Source organism: Patagioenas fasciata, chromosome 10 (genome assembly GCF_037038585.1).
Source record: "Patagioenas fasciata isolate bPatFas1 chromosome 10, bPatFas1.hap1, whole genome shotgun sequence".
Classification (NCBI taxonomy): domain Eukaryota; kingdom Metazoa; phylum Chordata; class Aves; order Columbiformes; family Columbidae; genus Patagioenas; species Patagioenas fasciata.
The window spans coordinates 17,280,358-17,301,570 of record NC_092529.1 but is presented as its reverse complement, the minus strand read 5'-3'; the positions used below and the strand labels follow the sequence as shown (position 1 = coordinate 17,301,570).

Below are 21,213 nucleotides of genomic sequence, written 5' to 3'. Positions count from 1 at the left end.
AAGGCACTGCAGCTTTGCTATAGCATTTTGTCACTGAGAATAAATCGGGAAAACCAAACAAAACACCACCATCACCCACATTTCAAGGGCAGAATTTTTTTTTATCATAGAAAGTGGTAAATAACCAGAGTTTAAGTCTGAGTACAACAAAACTTGATTAAGACAAGAAAAAAACTGACCCGATATATGTATTTCAACATAAAGGCATCAAAAACACACTCTCTGAAAGATTCACAGGCACAATAACAAATTTAGCTACAGTATTACAGTCTTTTCTTCCCATATCTGCAGAACATATTTAAATTACCGTAAGTGATAAACTGAATGGAAACCTACCTAAATTAAGGACTTCCCTTAATGAGTTTTTCTTCTTACATCCCTCTTTCAATATAAAATTCCTCAAATAAATATTTCTCTCATCTACGAGAAAAGTAACTCCCAACTGTTTCAGCTTCTCTTTCCCAAACAAACACCACTGTGCGGTTTTGTCTTTGTAAAAGGGGAAAAAAAAACCCAGAAAGGCTAAACCAAATCCAAGTTACCGATATCAGAAACCCGAGCGAATACAGGAGGAAGAGGCGCTTACCTGCAAAACCAGGGCTGCCAACTTGAAGACCGTCTCACTTTCCACTTCGATCTGTCCCTGTGCAGGGAGAGAGCAGAACATGAAGCGTGCGGGACCCTCCCGCTCCGCCCGCTCCACCGGGCGCGGGGGGGCTGGGGGCGGCTCCCGGTACCCGGCGGCCGCTCCGCGGCAGCGAGTTCCGGATCCCCCCCCGCGTCCCCCGGTTGGAGCATGTACACACAGCGTGGGGGTGCCTTTCCTCCCCCAACCCTTACCTCACCCCTTTTTTTCCAGGCCCTCACGTGTTTTCCCCACAAATCTTTTAGTGCATTTTACTGGACAGGGTGCTATTGCATCTGTGCACACCCTGACAGGGACCTGACCCTGCACGACACAAAAAAGCTGTCTGTGAACCCGGAAGGCAGGGTTAAACGCGAAGTATTTTCATAGCTTGCAGCACACCATCTCCTCAGGGCAGAGACCACAGTTCTTTGTTGCAATGGTGGTACACACACTCTTGATTTTAGATATGTAATAATTCTGAATCGCAAGGATAGTATAACCAAGCTTCCTTTGCCTCACAGTGGCTGCATCTTACAATTTCTGATTCTTGGCAAGTACACTGGAGGTGCAGTGCAGTGTTCAGAAAAACTGCACAGACACCCATACTGGAACTGTCATGTGTCTCGACCCCAGTCCTGTCCTGACAGCTCTGTGCACTCAGTGACTTCAGAGGCACACAGCTGAAAAATGCCACACCAAAACTCCACAAGGATCCTTTTATTCTTGCTTGGAAGCTAAACTATAGTCTTTCAAAGTTAGTTTCCTACAAGCAAAAAACCCTGGTCTTGGCTGTGTACTGGGACTAGCCCTAACAGTGGAAGAGTAAAGGAGATGCACTTACAGTTGGACTCTGTCAAAGCTACCCCTTACACACACTGCATCCTGCAGGCTACACATAGAGAACAAAACTGAGCCCAGGAATACAGAAGTTGTTTGTTTTTCTTATTGACCTTCTGCAAGTAAAGGTAGTAGACATGATGCCTGTCACTAAGCCAACACATCCTCTGTCCCCAGGACCTGTTGACTGAATGAGGGAACAAGGCAGACTGAAAACCGAAACAGTGCCAAAACCAGGGTAGCAGGAAGATCTACAGAATTACATACAGATACAGGGAAATGACATCTCAAAATATATAGGGTCCATGTGCAGCTGAGCTAATTTACCACAGCTGCAGGTCTGACCCTCAGAGACTAAAATTCAGAAGTGAACAAACAAATAATTCAATTTTCATGGAAAGGAAGGTTTTTTTTGCCAGCTTTGTCAATAAAACATTCCAGCAGCAGTGCTCCCCCAGGCTGCCCTGGAACAGCAGACCAAGAGGAATTTCCCCTTCCCAACAGGTGTGGCAACAGCTATGCAGAAGTAGCCTCCAAAGCATTCCCAGACATATTTTATTAGAAGAAGAGGAGGGGCACATCACAAATTGGGTAGAAAAAAAACCCTGGTTTTGAGTTCATCCTTCCTTCAGATCTCTTTTATGTTGGTGCTTAAGAGGAAAGACAAGGATTGCAGCCCAGAAACTCTTCACATAGGTGCAATTTTAAGGCAGTTTGTTACTTCCAGGTCTGTTTCATGTTAGTCTTTGTCATGCACATCTGAGCTGCCTTTTTTTAGCTTAAATTGCATCTGCTTAAACAGCCTCTGAGGCCAACTAAGGCAGCAGGAGGATTATGAGAGATCAGGTCATCCCAGCACTGCACTCTTCTGCATTAGGGAACCCAGACATGAGAAAATGTTATCTCAGGGAACGCTCTCCTCAGCAGGTAAGGCTGGCTCTAGTTCAGCAAAGCTGTCCCTAGACCATGAAATCCAGGAAAACGGGGCCAGAAGGGACCTTAAAAGCTCATCAAGACTATCTCCCTGCCCCAAGGCAGAATCAGCTACATGCAGCTCATCACCTTTTAAAGGTACAAGAAATTCATGAAGAGTTAACTATCCAAATGCAATTCTCACATCAAAGGTCCTCCTTGTTGCTGGCTCCAAAAAAACCTCTGCATCACTCCGTGAGCTACTGCAGCAGCGAGTCTCTGCTGACCCATGGCAATAGCTGCTGTTACAGGGGTGTTCAGGACTTAATAAGCAAACACGTCTTCATTTTTCATCTTCAAAGCACCTGACAGCCATTAACTAATTAGCAATAGGAATTACAAGGCTGCTTTTCTGTGTTTATTCACTTGGTACTAAATACAAATGTAAAGAAACTCTGGTCACTTTATTAGAGTGCTGTGGCACTGCCACAAATGTTAAAAGTGACCACATAAACTACTTCATGTATAATTTTAGGAGACCAAAAAGGCTGAAGGGGGACTGCCTTCTTCAGAGAATAAACTTTCCATCTTTACTTTCATAATGAAAGTTTTGGTGTGCCTATGTCCTCAGTTTCAAGCACATTTGTGTTGAGGAGCAAACAGGTAAAAAAGGTGCTCGCTAGCCTGACCTCTCTCAAACAAGAGACTGAAGGTGTCTTGACCAGAGCAAAGGGGACAAACAGGACACCCCATGCACGGGGCCACCACCACAGCTCTCCAGCTGTTGCAAACCTCAGAACAGAGTGGACCAGCCCTAATTGTCACATATCATTGTACAGTAACAGTGACAGGAGACTGGGGCCACTCTGAAGGAGGCCCTGCATGTAAAAAACACAAAGTAAAACAAAACCCCCAAAAACCCCGACAAAACCCCAACCCCACACCCTCAAAGGGCAATCAGGAGAACCCCTACTCTTTAAAAAGGGCTAAAAATCAAGGAAGAAAAGAGATGCAGAAAGGCAAAGGTTCTGCACTGAGGTCAGCAGTCGCCAAGTAGAAGAGCAAGGATTTGAAGCAAGGGATCCCACAACTCAGCCTTCAGCTAACAAACTAATGCTAGGAAAGTGACAGTCCCTTAGACAATTCCCTCAGAGCCTGGAATTATTTTCCATTGTAACATTATTTGCCATCTGGTTCCCCAATTGGCCATTGCTGTAATGTAATCCAGCCCTGGTCTGTCAAAGCCCTTGACTTGACACAAATCCATATAGAGATACATGTCACTCAAACTGGGCTCTTCCTACTCACTCAGCCAACACTTTGATTTTATAACCATCCTTCTGCCCCCAAGGCTTGCAGACAGGGGTCTGTTTTAGCATTGCTTTAACAGAAAAGTCAAATTTCAAAAATAGATGGGGAAAAATGGCTGTGAAGAAGATTAATTTGTAATGCCTACAATTGCCAGGGTAATTTAGGCAGAGACTTCCACAAGCAGTTGGGGGTTGCCCTGGGCAGCAAGCACTCTCATGCCCACATGATGATGATGAAGATGGTTTTCCTACATTTACCCCAAGTGGGAATAAGGTCACTAGTGCAAGGTTAAGTAAATGGATGTAATTCAGATAATGGAACCCAAGTCTTCTACATTTTAGATGCAAATAAGTTTAAACAGACTAGGGGATGCAGCTCCAGGGAGGGGATGAAACTGATATTTTTCAATTAGAGTTTGCACAGGGACCAATCATTTTAACCAGCGAGACAGATTTGGCCACTTGTATAGCTCTCCAAAAGGCCACAGGCTTATGTATCTAGATACTGCATTTGGTCTGGTAGATTCAGGTGGTGGCTTTTGTCATACTGACAAACATCAGAATAATAAAAGGTTGGGGCAGATGTCCAACCCAGGTGGCAGTTACTACAGAGCAGGAATAGGTCAGTGTCACAGCAGTTGGTAAAACCAACTCCTGCTTCCAGTGCCCATGGGCAGAATTTATCCCCCATTTCAGTTAGGGGCTCAGGTCTTTTGCTGCACAGACATAGACTTATGAATGTGATAATCACAAGCTTGGTCATGAATAGAGCAGTGAACCTTCATTAGAAACAGCAACAACATGAGAATTTACTGTTGTAGAGATACAAGTCTGAAATCCTGACAAAAACAGATCAAGAATGATGATGGTCAGATAAGCATTAACCGTGCTAAGCAAATCTTTAGACTGTAAACTCAGATTAAAGCAGATTAAAAAAAGTAAGCAACGCACAGGAACTGTCATCTTTAACTCTTTAGCAAGAAATGAAAACCAATATGGTTTGTTCAAGGCACATATAACTTTGAGAGGTTAAAGACTGACAAAAACATTTCACATGGAGATTTGAGAATTAAGACACTAACACACTCCTTCCCTCAAACCAACCCCTTTACAAATTTATATTAACCAAAGACACCCCCAAATACACACACACTATACTTGAATAGCCTCAAGATAGTCACAATATGTAATATAATTACCGTGATTACTGAAAGGTGATTAAAAGAAGCTGAGAGAAAGAGGGATGCAATTATACAGAGGGAAAGAAAGGATCTGAATGCATACAACAAGGTTTTCAATCTAAGGGAGGCAATTAGTTGGGTGTGGACCCAGCACAAGTGAAGAAAGCAATGCCAGTGCCCAATCCGGTACCCAGCACCACTGTGACTTCTCACAAATGTCCCAGTATCCCCATGATATGTCCTGACAGCCAAAGGGTGCAAAGACAGGTCCCTGCAGCACAGAAAGCTTTGCAGCTTTTTAGTGCTGAAGGTTTCTTCGGGCGCAGAGGCTACAGCAAGGTGGGCTGAGCTCCTGGGACAGGCTGGGGAGGGGTTGTTGGCCACAACCTGTTACACAACACAAGTTGAGCAGCATGGGAGGAACTAGGTCAGGTAAATTCAACAACTCGCTCCGTCAGTTTGACTGTGCTGGGTAATTATAGCAAAGAGACAAACAACAGCAGTAAATGAATAACTAGCCAACTTTAAAGCACCTGTCCTGATTACCAGCATTCACACCTATATCGCATTCCTGATGGTGTCACCCACTGTTCACACTGCCCTGTGATGCACTGGACACTCCATCCCATTCCCATCTGCATCACAAGCTCCAAACTTTGCTGAACTTCTCAACTGGAACCATTTTCCCAAAGACAGAAATGCCTGGCCAAAAAAAAAGCACAGCAAAGCAAGAGTCTAACTCCAGCATGTTATGAGGGAAAGTAAAGCACTAAACCAGCAGGAGGTGCAGAATAGGAGCAAATTAAAGGCGGGTCTTTCTGACTCTCCTCAAAAGGACACTTCAGATTTGCACTTATGCTGCATTTACCCCATGGGGAGCACAGTTTGGATGGCTCAGGAGGCCTCACAGCTGCTTCACAGCATTTATATGGTCCATGACATCTTTTATTTCATCCACTAAGCCCCACATCCCTTCTTACCCATACAAGAGCATAACCTGAGACTGAACACAGCTCAGTGCATGTGCAGCAGCCACTGTGGCTCTACCCTGGCAGGACAGGCTGCTTCCCAACTTGGTGGCTTAGGCCAACCCAGACAAAAAAAGATCTGGTAGTGCCTTGTGGTGAGCAAAAGCTTCAGGTGTCTGTTGCACCCTTTATTTTGCTGTGTCTGCCAGCCACCCTCATCCATCTCCCTTGCTTGTGTTTTTGTGCTTCAGCCAACATTTACATGAAACTCCAGGTACAACAGCAGCTACTCTGAGATTTGTCTACGCAGTTCAGTGCAACAGAAGCACATTTAGTGCTGCCTTTTTTTTTTTTTTTTGCATTAACAGGCAGAGAATGGGGGAAGGACATAAAGACTTCCCTGTGTGCAAAGCCAGGATATATGGCGTCCTTAGACTTAACATATAATCACGATGGCCTTTCACTTCCCTGCCACAGCACTATGGTGAGATACCCAACACGTACCAACAGAACCAGCTGAGCTGTCACAGCATCTTCACCCTGTGGCCAGAAGATCAAAGGTGCAAAACTCTCCATCATGATTAACACCAGTAGTTTAGTCCCAGGAGGAGATGAGTATGTCAAGAGATGCGAGGTATAAAACTTTGGCTGCAAACCAATTAAGCCTTCATATGCCATGAGCCAGCCCAGCTGGGACACAACCTACACCTCCCCTTGTCAAGAGCCTCAACAGGTCCCTGGGGCACCATCACCCTTTACAGCAGACAGCCTTGGACCAACCCCAGCAACTCTCAGAGTTCTGTATAGAGTCCCTTACTATACCCACACTGTGGCCAAGTCCCTCCCAAGCCACCAGCACAGCCCCATGTGAAGTCTCATGGGTTAATAAGTGTGGGGGGCCCCGTGGAGTTCTGCCAGCTTACATCAGCATTGGGGTCCTGCTTCCTCCTGCTGTCACATTTTGTTCCCAGGCATAGGCATGATCCATACTTCTCAACTACTGACATGCTGCTGGGGAATGTGGGCCAAGAAGGTGGCTGCCAGCACCCATGGAAAATAACAGCCCTGAAGAGCAGAATGCCCACTGGCCCTGCTGATCCTCATGCTGGACTTCACACATCTTGGGGAGCAGAACAGCAAACACAGGCAATGGACACAGCATATTTTAACAGCCTTGGCTAGAATCAGCCTATACTGTGTTATGAGCCTGTATGGGAATGCTCCCCTTTTCCTAGAGATGGGGGAGAATTAGGAAATATCTGTCATAAAACTTTCGAGAGCTCTCTGATATATGACTGCTTTGCTTGCCGTGAGCTGGAAGCCAGCCAGACTTTATGCTCACACCAGGGGTCTGTTTCAACAGCTCTTCTTGGTGAGCACTGGTCTGCAGGCTGCCAAGGGCTCACAAGCATTGTTGTTCACAGTGCTATCACAGATACATACTCCTCTGAGAACTTCAATTTCCTTTAACTTTTTTCTTTTTTCTTTTTTTTTTTTTTTAAAGAAATTATTGCAAGTCTTTGAAAATAGAAGGGGGGGGGGGGAATAACCCCCTTGATACCCAAATATAGAGAGGAAAAGGGGAACACAGCCAATTTTAGTTTACAGAACATATTTTAAGGACTGGCAAAGAGTCAACCCTATGGCTGTAGAGCTATAAGGAGGTTAGCTCCAATGCATAATAAACTTGGCAGTGCTTTGCTAGCCAAGTAGGGTATTATTTTTCCAAACTTGGCTGTTTTGAAAGAAAAGACTAATTTATCTTTCCAAATTTATCATCAACATGTGCGTGACCAGTTCTGACCCACCTCCTTAAAAGTACCCCAGCTCTGGTCATGGGCTGTGCAATAACACACTGAACATGTTACAAATCTCCCGATCCCTGTGCAAACACATGGATTCCGAGATACTCATTTCACCTGAAACTAAGTTCTAGGCTTTCACTGTTTTAAATTCCATCTGTACTGTAGATTTCAGAGATCACTATAAATCTAAACCCAACTTCTTACAATTCAGCAACAGGAAAGAAGGAGTTTAAATTGAAGTTGTCACCACTGAAGGCAGCAGCTCTCAAAGTCTTGAAAGAGAGAGGCACATAAGAAAATAGGTCCCAGACATATACAAAGCATCCTTCCAGCCATTGTGTTCTCCCAAAATACACATGATAAACAAGCTTATAACTAAGTCCCTGGGAGACCCTTCCACAAACCTGGAGATTTAAGTATTACCAGCTTCCACCTCCTGCTTGGTGGCCCAAGCTGTTCCTGGCAGCAGATGCGGCTTCTCCAAGCTCCAATCCAAAGAGCACGGATGTTGGAGAGCAGGAGCCAGGCAGCTGGCTGGACTACACAGGACAGAGAGGGCCTGGGGACTGCAGCATCAGACCAGGGGAAAAAAAATGGGCAGCTCAACATGAAAAGAGAGTAGGGCGAGAGCACTGGCAGCATTTGTTATATTGGCTGGAGGCCAAGGTTTATGCACACAGCAGTGGTGAGGAAACACCAAGCATTCTTATGAGTGGAGCCACAAGTGTTGCATTCAGTTCATATGCAAGGAGACATGGGGAGGGCAAGGCCAGCAAACACTGAATGGGTCATGTTGGTAAATCGAGCAGAGGAAGCTTATTCTCCAAGTGTGTAAAGCAGCATGATGTTATGCTGTACAGCACAAAATGCTGGTGTTGATGCAGTGGTGGGTTAAGATGGGGTGCGGCGGAAAGGAGCAGCTGTGGATGCCTCATGCTCAATGCACAGCAATTCTTTGCTCCAGATGCAGAACAGTAACACTGCTAAAACATGATTCACTGAAGTAAAAATAAGGTCTCAGCCCTCTTGTGCTTTGGGCAAGGGGGAACCCCCTTGCTCCCCAGCTGCTGGCAGGGGATGAGAGCAAGGTTGAGGGGCACTGTGCAGGTTCTAGAGGGTGCACAAACCTGGTGTGTAGCAGCAAAGACTCCAGAGACACTAAGGAGCTTTAACTATTGTCAAGGTTTAAAAACCAGGACAACCATATAGAAAAGCACAAAGGTAAGCAAGTGGGTGGCAAGTAGAAAGAAATATATTTTTTTCAGCAGAGACTTTGTCTATCTTGTCTCTACCTTGTTAAAATGTTTACAGAAACTGAAGAATGCACAAACCCCAGATTCTTACAAGCCCTGGTAGGGGCAAATGGTACCAGATATGCAGAAACGAGCAGAGAGGTTTGCAGGAAGGAACGTAGAGTTGAGAGGTGAGAGAAGAGTGCGTGGTCATGCACTGCAGCATTCATCCTTTTCAGGACTGTTATGCAGGCTATTCAGAATCCATGTTTTGTAATATATTGTATAATTAAGATATTTAATATTCTATATTATTTATTCCAAGTTTTTATTCGGCTAGAAGAAAAGCCTCTCTGGAGTCACCTGGGGCAACACACTCTGCCCAGTGGCTCCAGCCCAAACTCCGATGCCAGACTTCATTAGGTAGATACCATTCTCTTCGATTAAATACAGCCACTTACAGGATTTCACACAGAGGATTGCCCACAGATCTCTCAAAGAATACTGTAAATACATTTATGATGCAGCCTCTGGACCTCATTAGCCACAGATAAATCCGCCCCCCCCAGAGGAGGGACTAGCATGAAGCGTCACTAACATACCAGCTGTATTTGTCCAAGCCTTGGGTTGACTCTGGTGCTGTGTCCGAGATGACAGCGGGAGCTCCGACATGGACCATCTCCCACACAGGCCAATGTCACCTGCTCACCCTCTGCTCTGGAAAACCATCATTTTCCTTTAAAGCACAAAAGCGATCGAAGTGCAGGTGCCTACACACTGGTGTACTGTCAGCACATGCCAGTGCTCAGGAATATCAAAAGAGTACAAACAGAAACTCCTTCAAGCATCAGGCCCTTGCACCACCTTGGATTTGGGCTTTTCACACACTGTGTCCCCTGTGGGGAACGAGCTACTGTGAAAGCAAAAAACACGATCAGCTTTCAAGCAGTCTTATCCATGCAGGTCTTCTCACACCCCAGTATTGCAGCATTTACCCTCTGAGCTACATTCCCGGCCCACACAGAGCAGAAGCTTCATGCAAACATCCAGGTTAGGATCTGGCCCTGGCAGGGCATCCTCCAGTACACCGTGTGCATTGATGAGCTACCCCACGGTACACAGGTTGGGCATATGTGCTGGTTTTTAAGACACTGAGGTTTCCTCACCCATGCAGCAGGAAAAGGAAAAGAGGAGATGGGAGAGGGGAGGGGGGAAGCTAAGCTGAGGCAGGTCTAACCTCCCCAAGCTGGATTAACAACCGAGGAATGCCAGAGAACATTCCATGCTGTCATCACTGCACATCTGCTCATATTCAGGAGACTCCTGCCCATCCTGCGCCTCCTTCCCCACAGCACAGCAGAGCCTGGCAACACCACAGGAGTGGACACACCGGGCATCTTCCTGTCCACATGCTACGGGCTTAAATAGATAACTGGTCCCATGCACACTTCATGCACTACGTAAAACCTAGAGGTTGACTGTAAGTTTATCAAGTAGGATAAGGTTTTTTTAAGAGACCTATTTTGAAGGTTACAAGCCACTGGACCAAATGAAAGTAAAAGAACTGCTGTGGGCTTCTACTGAAGCTGGACTGCAAAGCCACCCAGCACAGAAAACACTGCAGACAAGACTGAGGGCTCTCAGCTTTTGCTACATGCTGAAACACTCAGCGCTGCCCACAAAGACCTTCTCTCAGAAAGAAGCGATGCTCCTCATACCTCCGTTGCCCGCAGCAACTGGACACGACTGAAAACCCTCTCTGCCTCTGGGAATTTTGCTTGCAAGAACAGGGAATCTGGCACTTTGGGTTGCTACCAATTAGAGCACACACCTTGCAAGCCATGGCAGGGGGGAAAATAAGAACCAGTCTCCATTCAAACCTCTCCCAGCTCCCAAAGCCCTGAACTCAACCGGGTGATGCATTGTCTGCTTATTGCAGCACTCCCTGCACCAGCAGCACTTCATTTCAGTAATATGAAGTTATGCTGCTTGAATAATAATATTTATCCAGGTCAGAAGTGTCTCCTTATTGATTTGATGAAGTACATGTCTATCATCAAATGAGGGCCATTTTTTAATGCTTCTCTTTTTCTTTGCTCTCTCTTATGCTTTATGCATGCACATAAACACATGTACCTGCGCTCAGATGTTTTAATGTTGACTAACATTTGTTTCAATAGCAGTAGCACTTTTCACATTCCATCCTAAAACCAGACCCACTTTCCAATTCCAAAATTATTTGTGCTGTTTCTCTAGTTAAACTACTCCAAGTTTCCCCGAAAGGATGACTAGAAGTTGCCAAGACCCTTCATTTAAAACGCCAGATATGTCAACTAGAGATTTGCATTTCATTAATCTTAACCAGTGAGGACCCAAGTTCTTCAAGCTTCTTTAAAGTTTCAGCATGTTGTAAACCAGCACCAATTTCCTCTACTCTTCCAGAAAGCAATTCCTGTACAAAGCACAGTCACAACTTTGCCATTAACCACTTACACATCAGGTTTCTGATCCCACCATAAAATAATGAATTCTGGATGCTGAATAAGAGTCCTCTAAAATATGAAGCATATTAAAGGTGAAAACCTTGGCCAGCTACACAAAGCTCCACCACCAGCTAATGATGCTGGATTGTCTTCCAAGAAAAGGTTGTAAGAACCAAGTAACCCTCTTAGACTGATTGAACCATTAAAAAAAAAAAAAAAAGCACCAGATGCTTGGGTTTGACATTAACTGGAAAATCCCAGAAACATCGGGCATTGCTGGAGTAAAGTTCATAGAACTGCAGCTGCTATTGCGCCACCAGTTACTCAGGGCATGGCAAAGGTGGCTGCCATACCACTCTTTTTCAGACCAAGATGTACCTGCAGCAGATTGACCTTATTTTTAAAGATTTTGGTTACCATATCCTGAAGTAACTTCAAAAAAATATATTTTCCAGTTTGAACATGTCAATGAAACAGCGGAAGCTGCTTAACCAGAGAGTAAATACAGAAATTTTAATAACTAGTTTTGATTACTACTTTATAGGCTATATTACTTTGCTAGTTCACTGAATTAAGACAGGAAATCAGAGAAACAGGAACCAAGTTCACAGCATAGAACCATCCTCATGGGTCTTTTCTTCTTGAGACAAGTTTGACACAAGGTGTAAAGAGGTGCTTGCCTTGAATGTTTGCTATGTAGTGTATAGGAAGGATATGTCACTGAGACAGAGCCTACCTACAAAGTTACAACCTAGATTTCAAACAACTTAAAAGCTTTTAAGTGTTTAAGACTTGTTCTAGTTCAGTGAGCAGCCAACATGGCTGCAAAAAACAGGACCAGGAAACCATCACTCTTATCTATCTGCTTGAAACATCAGCATTTAAGTGTAGGAGAAAGGTAAGCATACCAAGTTTCTAATCCTTCAATAAGATCTGGAAATCAGGCACAGGTCCTAGTAAGTTTGCAGGACTGTGTAGGTGGCAGAGGAGCAGTAAAAGGGAGATGTATAACAGGGATCTCTGAAGAATGCTGAACCTTACCTGGTGTACACAAGACTTGGCATTCAGAAAGAACAGCTCTACTGTAGTTTTGTCCTTGAGAAAGGAAATGCTTTCAATGTAGAACCTGAAGATTAAAAAAAAAGAGTTACGTTCTTGAATAGGTTTCCTCGTTTTATTTCCTCAGTGTTTTGTTCTCCAGCAATAAAATGGCACAGAGGAACTATGAGCTACTGCACTTAATTTCCTGCCTATTAAGAGGGAACAAGCAGAAACTCATGGGCTGACAGTACACAGAGAACAACAACGTCCTTGTTCAACAATAGATATCTGGTGACTCTTCATCTAATTTGAAAACCCTGTTGAACACTAAAGGTACAAAGCCCATTCCTCCTATGTAAATGAAGCCTGATGCTGGTCAGGACATCAGCCCAGCACTTTGCTGGAGGAGAGAGGCAAGAGGAACAGCCACCAGCTGAAAGCCAGTGACTTTCCTCAAAGCAAATGGGTACAAGCAAAGAGCCACACAAGGAACACTTTGGGATTGCTCTACTCCATCAGGCGTATCCATCCCAATGACCATGGGAATCCCAAAATCAGGGGTTTACATGGAGGGGCTGCAATTGATCCAGCCTTTCAGGGACCACTCTGCAACACGCTCACTGTCTTCCTCTTCCCAGGGCTATGCGTGCATCACAGAAGCACACACCAACAGAAGCAATCCCATTCCTGGTTACTCTGACCCAACCAAAAGATTAACAGATGAGTCCCAGTTTGTTATAGAGCTACACCAAACATTCTGTTTGCCACTGGCACCCTGCAAAATCACATACAACCTGTGCTTCTCCAGCTCACTTGGGGCATCAAGCCAAACAGCACTGAGGTGCATTAAATGGTGCAGATAAAACACATCTATGATTTGAGGAGCGTAGAACTGCCAAGTCAGTTTTAAGAGACTAATTTGTGTGAACTTGGTCCTGTCAATTCTCCTTCAGCTGATTCTGAGAGCAGGATACCTGTGCTTCAGCTCCTTATGAAGGATGAATGTGCTGGGTCCACACTCTCCCACCCAGTGCTGGAGAGAAGGAACACTTTTTACTCCAGCCATAGAGTTGGGCCACCACCACCACTGCCCCTGCAGTGCAGACCACACCAGGGCTTCTCCATGTCTTGCCTTTGATAGCAGGAGGTTTGGATGGCCAATACAGGGCATGCAGCTCACTGTTTATCAGAACCAGGCCAATCCCTCCTGGAGCCCCATAGTGCTCCTAAGGCTCCTCGCAGCCTCAGCCTCCACCCACTGATCTCTTTGTGCAGATGACTTGCAAGATTTGGATGAAGTCCACAGCAGGAGCACAGAGTGCATGCTAGGAAGCAGTCAAGCCAGCACCTGCTGCACTTGTTAGGAACATTTACAATATTTATGCTGTGACTTGAGACAAGCAACACATTAAACAGTAATTGTTTTAATATTTCACATTCCCATAGAATGTTCCATCAAATGAATTTTAAAGCACTCCCCAGAAAACCTCTGCAGAATAAGGTGACAATTTACCCATTTTACAGGTATGCAACCTGTCCAAGGAGCAGACTCAAACACAGCCTGCCTCAGACATATGAAAGGCTATTTTACATTTCTATGACTCATCTTTCATCAATAACTGTAGGAGCCACAGGTATTTCAACCCTCTCTTGATTGCACTTGATGTAACTTTTTTTTTCAAGCAGTTTTGCTAAACTTCATTTTAAATACACTTGAGTGTTTCTCTCCAGAAATGCAGAGCAGAGGGCAGCAGCCTCACTCTTCATCCTTTCCCAATCTGCTGCCAGACCAGCCCTTCATGGCAGGGACCTTCCTCAGCCTGGTAAAGCCTTCCTCCCACCACTGCACCAATAAGGTGATTTTCCCCAACTAATTATCTCATTTGCACTTGCACTTTCACTCAACTAAGAGTAAGACATGGCTGACTTATCCCCAGGAGCAGAATAGTAACCCTGGCCCTGATCAAAGGTATCTCCTGGTTACTGCTGGTACAGAGCAAGAGAGTGGTAGGATCTATGGATTTAGGGAGAAGGCCCCAGGAAGGCATTGCCTCCTTCCCTGGCCAGGTCTGTGTGTGCCATTTTTTCCATGGTACAAGCTGTACACACTGTACACTCAGCACAGGACAGATGTGGAACGCTGGACCACAGAGGCAGGGAAGTCAAAGGGATGAGAGGCAGGTTTGGGAGCACCATGCAGCCACCTGTTATGAGAAGAGCAGCTCAGGTCTACTTGCATCTCAAACAAAAGTGACACTGAAGCAGTGTTTACTCTGTCTGTGATTGAACCTATTTCCCACATGCAGAAGGCATGGATGGCCCCAGCAGGAGGGCTGGCTGAGCCCAGGGGACACCCCATCCCTGCAACAGCAACCGCCACACATGGCTGAAGACCGTCCAGCCCTGGGGGACAAGAGCCAAGCACTGGGGCTGTCAGATCATCCCCTCCACACCACCTACCTCACACCCAAGTATGCTTTTCTGTTCAAACCACACAGCTGCAATATGTATTTCAGCTGCTCTTTTAAGAGTTTAATTAAGGAATAGGCTACAATAAGGCAAATGTGCTCACATGAAAGAAGTATCTGAACTAACCACCCAAGGGATATGCCATGAAGTGAAGTCCTGTAGTCACTTACTTATCCAAAAAGTTGTAACAAAGTAAAGAGCTGCAGGTTTTGAAGTGGCTTTTCTGATGGAACATCCATTTTCTACAGAACAGAGAGTTTCTAAAACTGCTAATTATTTCTGTATCCTCCTCTGCTTCTTGCTCACTGCCCACCTCCTTGGCTCCTAATTGCTTGGTTTGGATCTCACAACCCCACAGTAGTCAGGCTTAAAACAAGCTTCTAGAAGTTGATCTTTGCAAGCCCACTCCTCACACTTTAACTCTTGAATGGGTCTCCACACAGCCTGTCCTGTAGAGGACCATCTTACAACAGAGAGGACCAAAATGAACGTGACGAGCCAACAGCATTAATCTCAAAAAAACTGCTCAAGTCCTATGTTTGCCTTTACAGCTTTCTTGGGCAGTCAGAGATTTGAGCTTCACAGATCCTCAAGCACAGTGAATATACTGAGGAGTCCATAATCTCTTAAAATTGATTTTTTTTAAAATTTGTGTTGAAAATGAGGAAGGGAAGAAAAGCTCTAAACTCCATCACAAATAAGCACATATTCAGCAAAAACAAAGCGCTGCTTGTTTGAACTGCTCCCTCAATGTCCAGGGTGTGGAGGATGTGGCGAGACGACTGGTTCAACCAACCCAACTGCACAAGAGGCTCTGCCTTGGAAGTGCTTCAAATAATTAAGCACACAAGGCATAAATTTTCTGAGATATGAAAAGCAAATGAGGTCAGTCTGCTCTCATTTTCCTCATAGACTGTATAATGACACTTACTCCTTTCTGCCAGCACAGCTCTGTCTTGCAGGACATGGGTTTTTTTCCAGACCCTTAACCAGCAGAGTTTTGCCAGCAAACCCCCTAAAGTAATGCAATTATATTGGCCAAAATCATCACTTTGCCAGGGATTTTATTCTCTCCTGGGGACTGGCTTGATCTGTGTGAATAAATAAGCCACCAGCAATCCCTTTCAAGTACAGACAACCCTTCAGTACACATAAGAAAAATAAATAAGATTGTGTATTAAAATGTAGCACTATTAAAGGCAACTCAGGTAAAGATGATATTTAAAATACAAGGTTTTAAACAAAAAAAACCCACAACCACACCCTAAGAACAATGTCCTAGTAAGAGCTTAAAAAGTAGCAGGTTCCAAACTACTTTACACTGTAGTTAAATACAAAAGAGAGCAGCACTTATCCAGGTCCTAATCTCCTTCTAAAAATAACATATCATTTTGACATTTATTTCCTCTATCAAATCTGTAATCAGTTCTTTTAAACAAAAAACCCTGGAGATGAATAAACCCAAGTGGTAATGTTTTCTTTGTGGAAACAATTACTCACCTAACGGCAAAGTACAAAGTTGCCGGGCCCGGTTTCTTGGGCAAGTCATGGTCCAGGACTCGGTGATCCAGCTGCAGCCAGACGCTCTGACCTCTGCGGAAACAGGTTGGGGAGGCAGTTAAAAACCGGGCAGGAAATACAGAAACAAGGTCTTGACAGTGCTCATGTTTACTCCAAGTGTTACTTTAAAGAGCATGAGATTCAGCTCTGAGGCAGGCAAACATCTCATGCAATTATTTCCTTTTCTCCCAAGTTTCAGATTTTGATGTAATTCACTTTCGGACATTAGAGAACCCTCTTTGCAGTCATATGTTCAGCTGCAGCACAAAATTCATAGCATGGCACCCAGCAAAAGTAAATATTATTTAAATGACCTCCTTTGTTATAGATGGGGACACTTCCATTGAGCTCATGTTTTAGTGGGGGGGGGTCTGATCTGTAGCAGAGGCTGGTTCTTTGCCTGCAGCAGAAATGGGTCTGATCTCTTCTGCTGCCTGGGACCACATAGCTCTGCAGCCACACCCCCCCCTCCCATCCTGTTCTGCACTAGTCCCACCCCAGCATCACATAAAACCCCATTTTGGAACCGAGGGCTTTACTGCAGGCACACTTATTTAATGAGGAAGCTGTATAGAACTGTTCTCTCTGCAGTGGCTGCCCTGATGGAAATTGGAAAGAAACCAGAAAAAAAAAAAAAAACCCAAGCCCCCAATAGCCTCCTTGAGGACCGCAGAACAGCACAGAAACCTGTGTCTGCCCCAAAAGGCTGAGGCACGGGTGCCCTCCAGAGGCCACACACTCCCTCCAAGCGCCCAGCCCAGTATACCCAAAGGAGCCTCTGGAGTCTCACTGGGGTTTCTGGAGGTGCCAACAGATTTTAGGTATTCCCCTGGCAGCACTTCACAGCTCACCACGAGGAAACAGCAGCAACCAAAAACACCCAGAAGAATTTCATGGCAGCTCTTCTGGGGCAGGGGGGAAATAAGCCAAGTGCAAAGAGCATCCCCAAGGGACTTACAGAGCTGAAAGGAACTACTTTTTCAACACTTGAAAAGACAAAGATGTGGCATATTTTAGGGAGAGTCCGAAATGAGAGTTGCTAGTAAAAATAATATACTGCTGTGGTCAGGGCTCCAGAGTGCGCAGCTCCCACCAGCTCCATAAACACCAGAGCCAGTCCTGCACCTGCAAATGGGAACTGTCTTGGCAGGGTGGCCCCAAACACAGCTCCGACGGGATCTTCCATCCAAGACACCATAAAAAGCAACAACAGAGAGCAAAAGGTAACAAAATTTTTCCTCTTCCAAAGAAAAGTCTTTTTGCCATGACACTGACCTGCCGCAATGTTGGGGACAGGTTTCACATCACAATAATGACACAGCTGTTCAAAATAAATCAACATACTTACGTATCATCTATAAATGTTATCCCAAAATACTCCTTTTCTTTCAGGTTGAAGTGTGAAGCCACCAGATCCAGTAACTCCCGAGACAAAAGTTTGGGCTATTAAAAGAATGAAAATAATTCAATTCATTTCATTCCAGGCTTTTCATATACAATAAAAATTTTCTCTGCAAATAGTGACATTTAAATACACACAGCCGAGTTAAAACCCCGTTGTACAACTCAATATGAAAATGGCTCCATCAGACTCGGGGCAGCTGGATTCCGTGTCTCTGTGGAGCTGCATGGGACATTCACAGCACAGGGAGTCAAATACGTATTTAACCCACGACATCAAGCTGGAACACACACTCTGATCACTGCTTTCCTCTTTCTAGGGGCAAATGTAGCAGCTCAGGCTTTCCTGCACTTACAGCAGGAGGGATTTTTCAGTAAGGAAAATATTGTGTAATGGAAGACTTCATGATTTGGGTTCTGTTATGGGAATTAAACACATCCCCAAAAATATAGACTTTGCTGCCATTTTAAATTACAAAAAACAACCACAAGGGGTGCATTTAATATATTTGATGAATTTTAGTTAAAGCAGATGAAAAGTTGAATGCAGAACTGATGGCAGATATTTTGCCCACTGTGCACAAACATCCAAGTCAAACACTTCCAGTAATTCAGGTCTGCAGAAGGGCATGCGTATTGAAAACATGCCTGCTTATTCCACTTCTATGAGTTGTTCTAGTAACAGATACAACTTTTCTTCAAACATCGCTTAGACTTCAGCCTCCAGTAGCACTACTAAAGAAAATAAGCAGAGAAATCTGGCACCCTGCTACCGGTGCCCCAAAAAAAGGGGGTCTGTACCTGAACCAGCAGCTCCAAGTTCCTGTCATCGAGGAGATGCACCTGGCAGTGCCGGCCCTCTGTCATCTGCAAAGACAGCAACACAGCCCTGTGAGGACAGGCAGGATCTGTGGCTTTCCTGGCTTGCCCAGGACCATGTGTAGTTCAGCGGCAAGGACAGCACGTAGCAAACCTCTAATCTGTGCTGATAAGGGAATTGACTCTATACTCCAGCTGAGTGTCCTTCTCCAAGGACTCAGTCTGGGGAGCTGCCTCAGCAGTCTCAGCTCCCATCAACTTCAAAGCTGGAATTAAGGGTGCTTAGCAGCACTCAGGATTAAATAAAAACATAAATGCTGTGAGAATTTAATTTGAGGATGAACCTGCCTAGCTAGTACCATAGCCACAAGCAGCAGCAATGGCCTTTTGCTCTGATGATGAGCAGAGATGACCAGGGACCCCTGAAACCACCATGTACTCAAGCCTCCCTACAGATGAGTCAGCCTGGATTTGGTCCATTGACAGAGGACCTGGTCTCTACCAGCACATTAATATTCTCCCTTGGATAACTACTCATAAGTATTAGAAGTCATTGCCTCTATGGATTTTTATGTAGGTGCTTGCACACATCAAAACAGGTGCTCAAACTGAATGATTAAGAACAGAGTGAGCTTTGCAACCTCTAATGTTATATCTGGACCACCTATTTCATGTCACATTTCTCTTGCAAACAAAGTGTCTTTCTCTCTTTAAGAGGCGAGAAATTCGGAAATAACTGTACATTATGACCTTTTAGTATCTGCCCTTTGAAATCTAGTACATTTCTATGAAAGCTTTTACATTATTTAAAATTTGTTCTAATTCTGGACCTCTCAGCAGCTTCAGCAAGGACCAGCTTTACAGTGCTCTCCAGGTGAGAGCTGGTGAAGGAAACCTGGGTTTTATATTTATTCTCCCAACCTCAGAGTAACTCGTTTTCCTGACAGTACAAGCTTCTCATGGACTATAAATTCTGAGCTGTGAGCAGAGACTGAAGGTGGTTTGCTTAGATAGGGGGTCCCAGGGGGATTAAATGGCAACACACAGCAGTTTCTCCATTCACATCCCTCAGGCTCCACAGGGATGGGGACAAGGACATGGCTGAGCTGTACTGCCACCAGCACCCCCCCATCACATCCTGCTCCAGGATGCTGGGCATCCAAACCTTGTAAAGCCTTAAAAATAAATATAGTTTATGTCCAATTACAGTATAACCAAAAAGAGACCTCTAGCCCACCCTCAGTGTTGAAATGAGGGCAGCACATGGCTCTTTGCACGGCAAGAGCTGCCAAGACACAGCCGCTTCTGTCACTGGTCAGTCCATTTCAGCTAGAGGAAGCCAAATTAACAAAGCTTTATTGTCTTAACTAACTGATCTTTTTTAGACCAAAACCCAGGAGGGAGCCCCTTCCTGAGGAGCTCTGCAAACAGGACAGAGACAAGCATCTGCAGGCACAACTCTGTCTAATGCCCAGGAAAACAGGGCTACAGCATCTGTGGCACCAGCACTGGCAATTTATGGCACTGCTAAATGTGTACGATCGCATCAGTCACCAAAACAGCAATACTGCTAAAAGCACCATTTGTAGAGCAAAATGCTTAAGAAAGCTCAATGAAATCTCTTCCTTTTCATTTCTCCTACTCCTATTAGTATGGCTTTGTACAGAAACACCAGATGAAGAGTGACCTGTCATGTGTGCAGAGGTGCAGAGCAGGGGCTGCACCATCATGGAGATGGCAGCAATGTCCTCCATGCAAACCATGGCTGCACCCCTTGGTGCTGCAACCTGTGGAGACCTCATCCCAGAGCTGTACCAGCCCCCTGCCCTGCACTCCAGCAAGGCACTGCTTCCACTGCTTTATCTTTCAGGTTGTGGAAGCAAAGCTGCTACATCCCAATTCCAGCTTCCAGCATGCTTCCTGCAATTTACCCACTCACTGAACAGGCTGCCTGGAGCCCTTAAATCCATTACAGTCTGATCAGGGGTCCATTTGTTCCTGGGAGCTGAAGATCTGCCATCGTGCACTCATAATGAAGTCATATGTTACCATCAATTAATCATTTCATCAGTGCACCCTTCAAGGTGCTGCATATTTCTGGCTCTGACATACTGCTACCAATCTGCCCCTGTTGCGAAGTGCCTGATCCAATAGTGTTTTTAAATCATTCCCCATCTGTTGCTCTGAGATAGCACAAGGGTTGCCATTATTTAACTGCTAGCTGCTTTAGCTTTCACCCAGTGAAATCACATTAATCACTTCTGACTGTTTTAATTGCCTCAGTTGTCTATTGTTAAGTAAAAAAGGTTTCTATTATAGCAAACACATCCACAAAACCCTTGTGCTGAGGAGAAAGGAAGGTTGCCAGGAAGATTAGAACATAAAAGAAATACCAACCATAATCTGTGCTTCTATTCAGCTATCCAAGGTAATTGCAAAGCACGTTTAAAGTAATTAAACCTCATGACACCCCTGAAGATAGGCAAGATATAAGTATCCCAAATTTTATTGATGAGGAAACGTAAGGACACAGCTTAAAAGTCTGATTTACAAATATAGATACATAT

The 21,213-nt window shown here is 44.8% G+C and overlaps 1 protein-coding gene across 4 annotated transcripts in view; it reads right to left on the bottom strand.

Moving 5' to 3' along the window:
• The window catches only part of FRMD4B (FERM domain containing 4B), a 130,026-nt gene that overhangs the window by 42,920 nt on the left and 65,893 nt on the right, over positions 1-21,213 (bottom strand). For all 4 annotated transcript variants that reach the window (XM_071813239.1, XM_065845695.2, XM_065845694.2 and 1 more), the window contains exons 2-6: positions 18,629-18,694; positions 17,775-17,869; positions 16,367-16,459; positions 12,398-12,482; positions 587-643 (exon numbers count right to left, since the gene is read on the bottom strand). In XM_071813239.1, the coding sequence (XP_071669340.1) occupies positions 587-643; positions 12,398-12,482; positions 16,367-16,459; positions 17,775-17,869; positions 18,629-18,694 (396 nt within the window). The remainder of the gene's footprint in view (positions 1-586; positions 644-12,397; positions 12,483-16,366; positions 16,460-17,774; positions 17,870-18,628; positions 18,695-21,213) is intronic.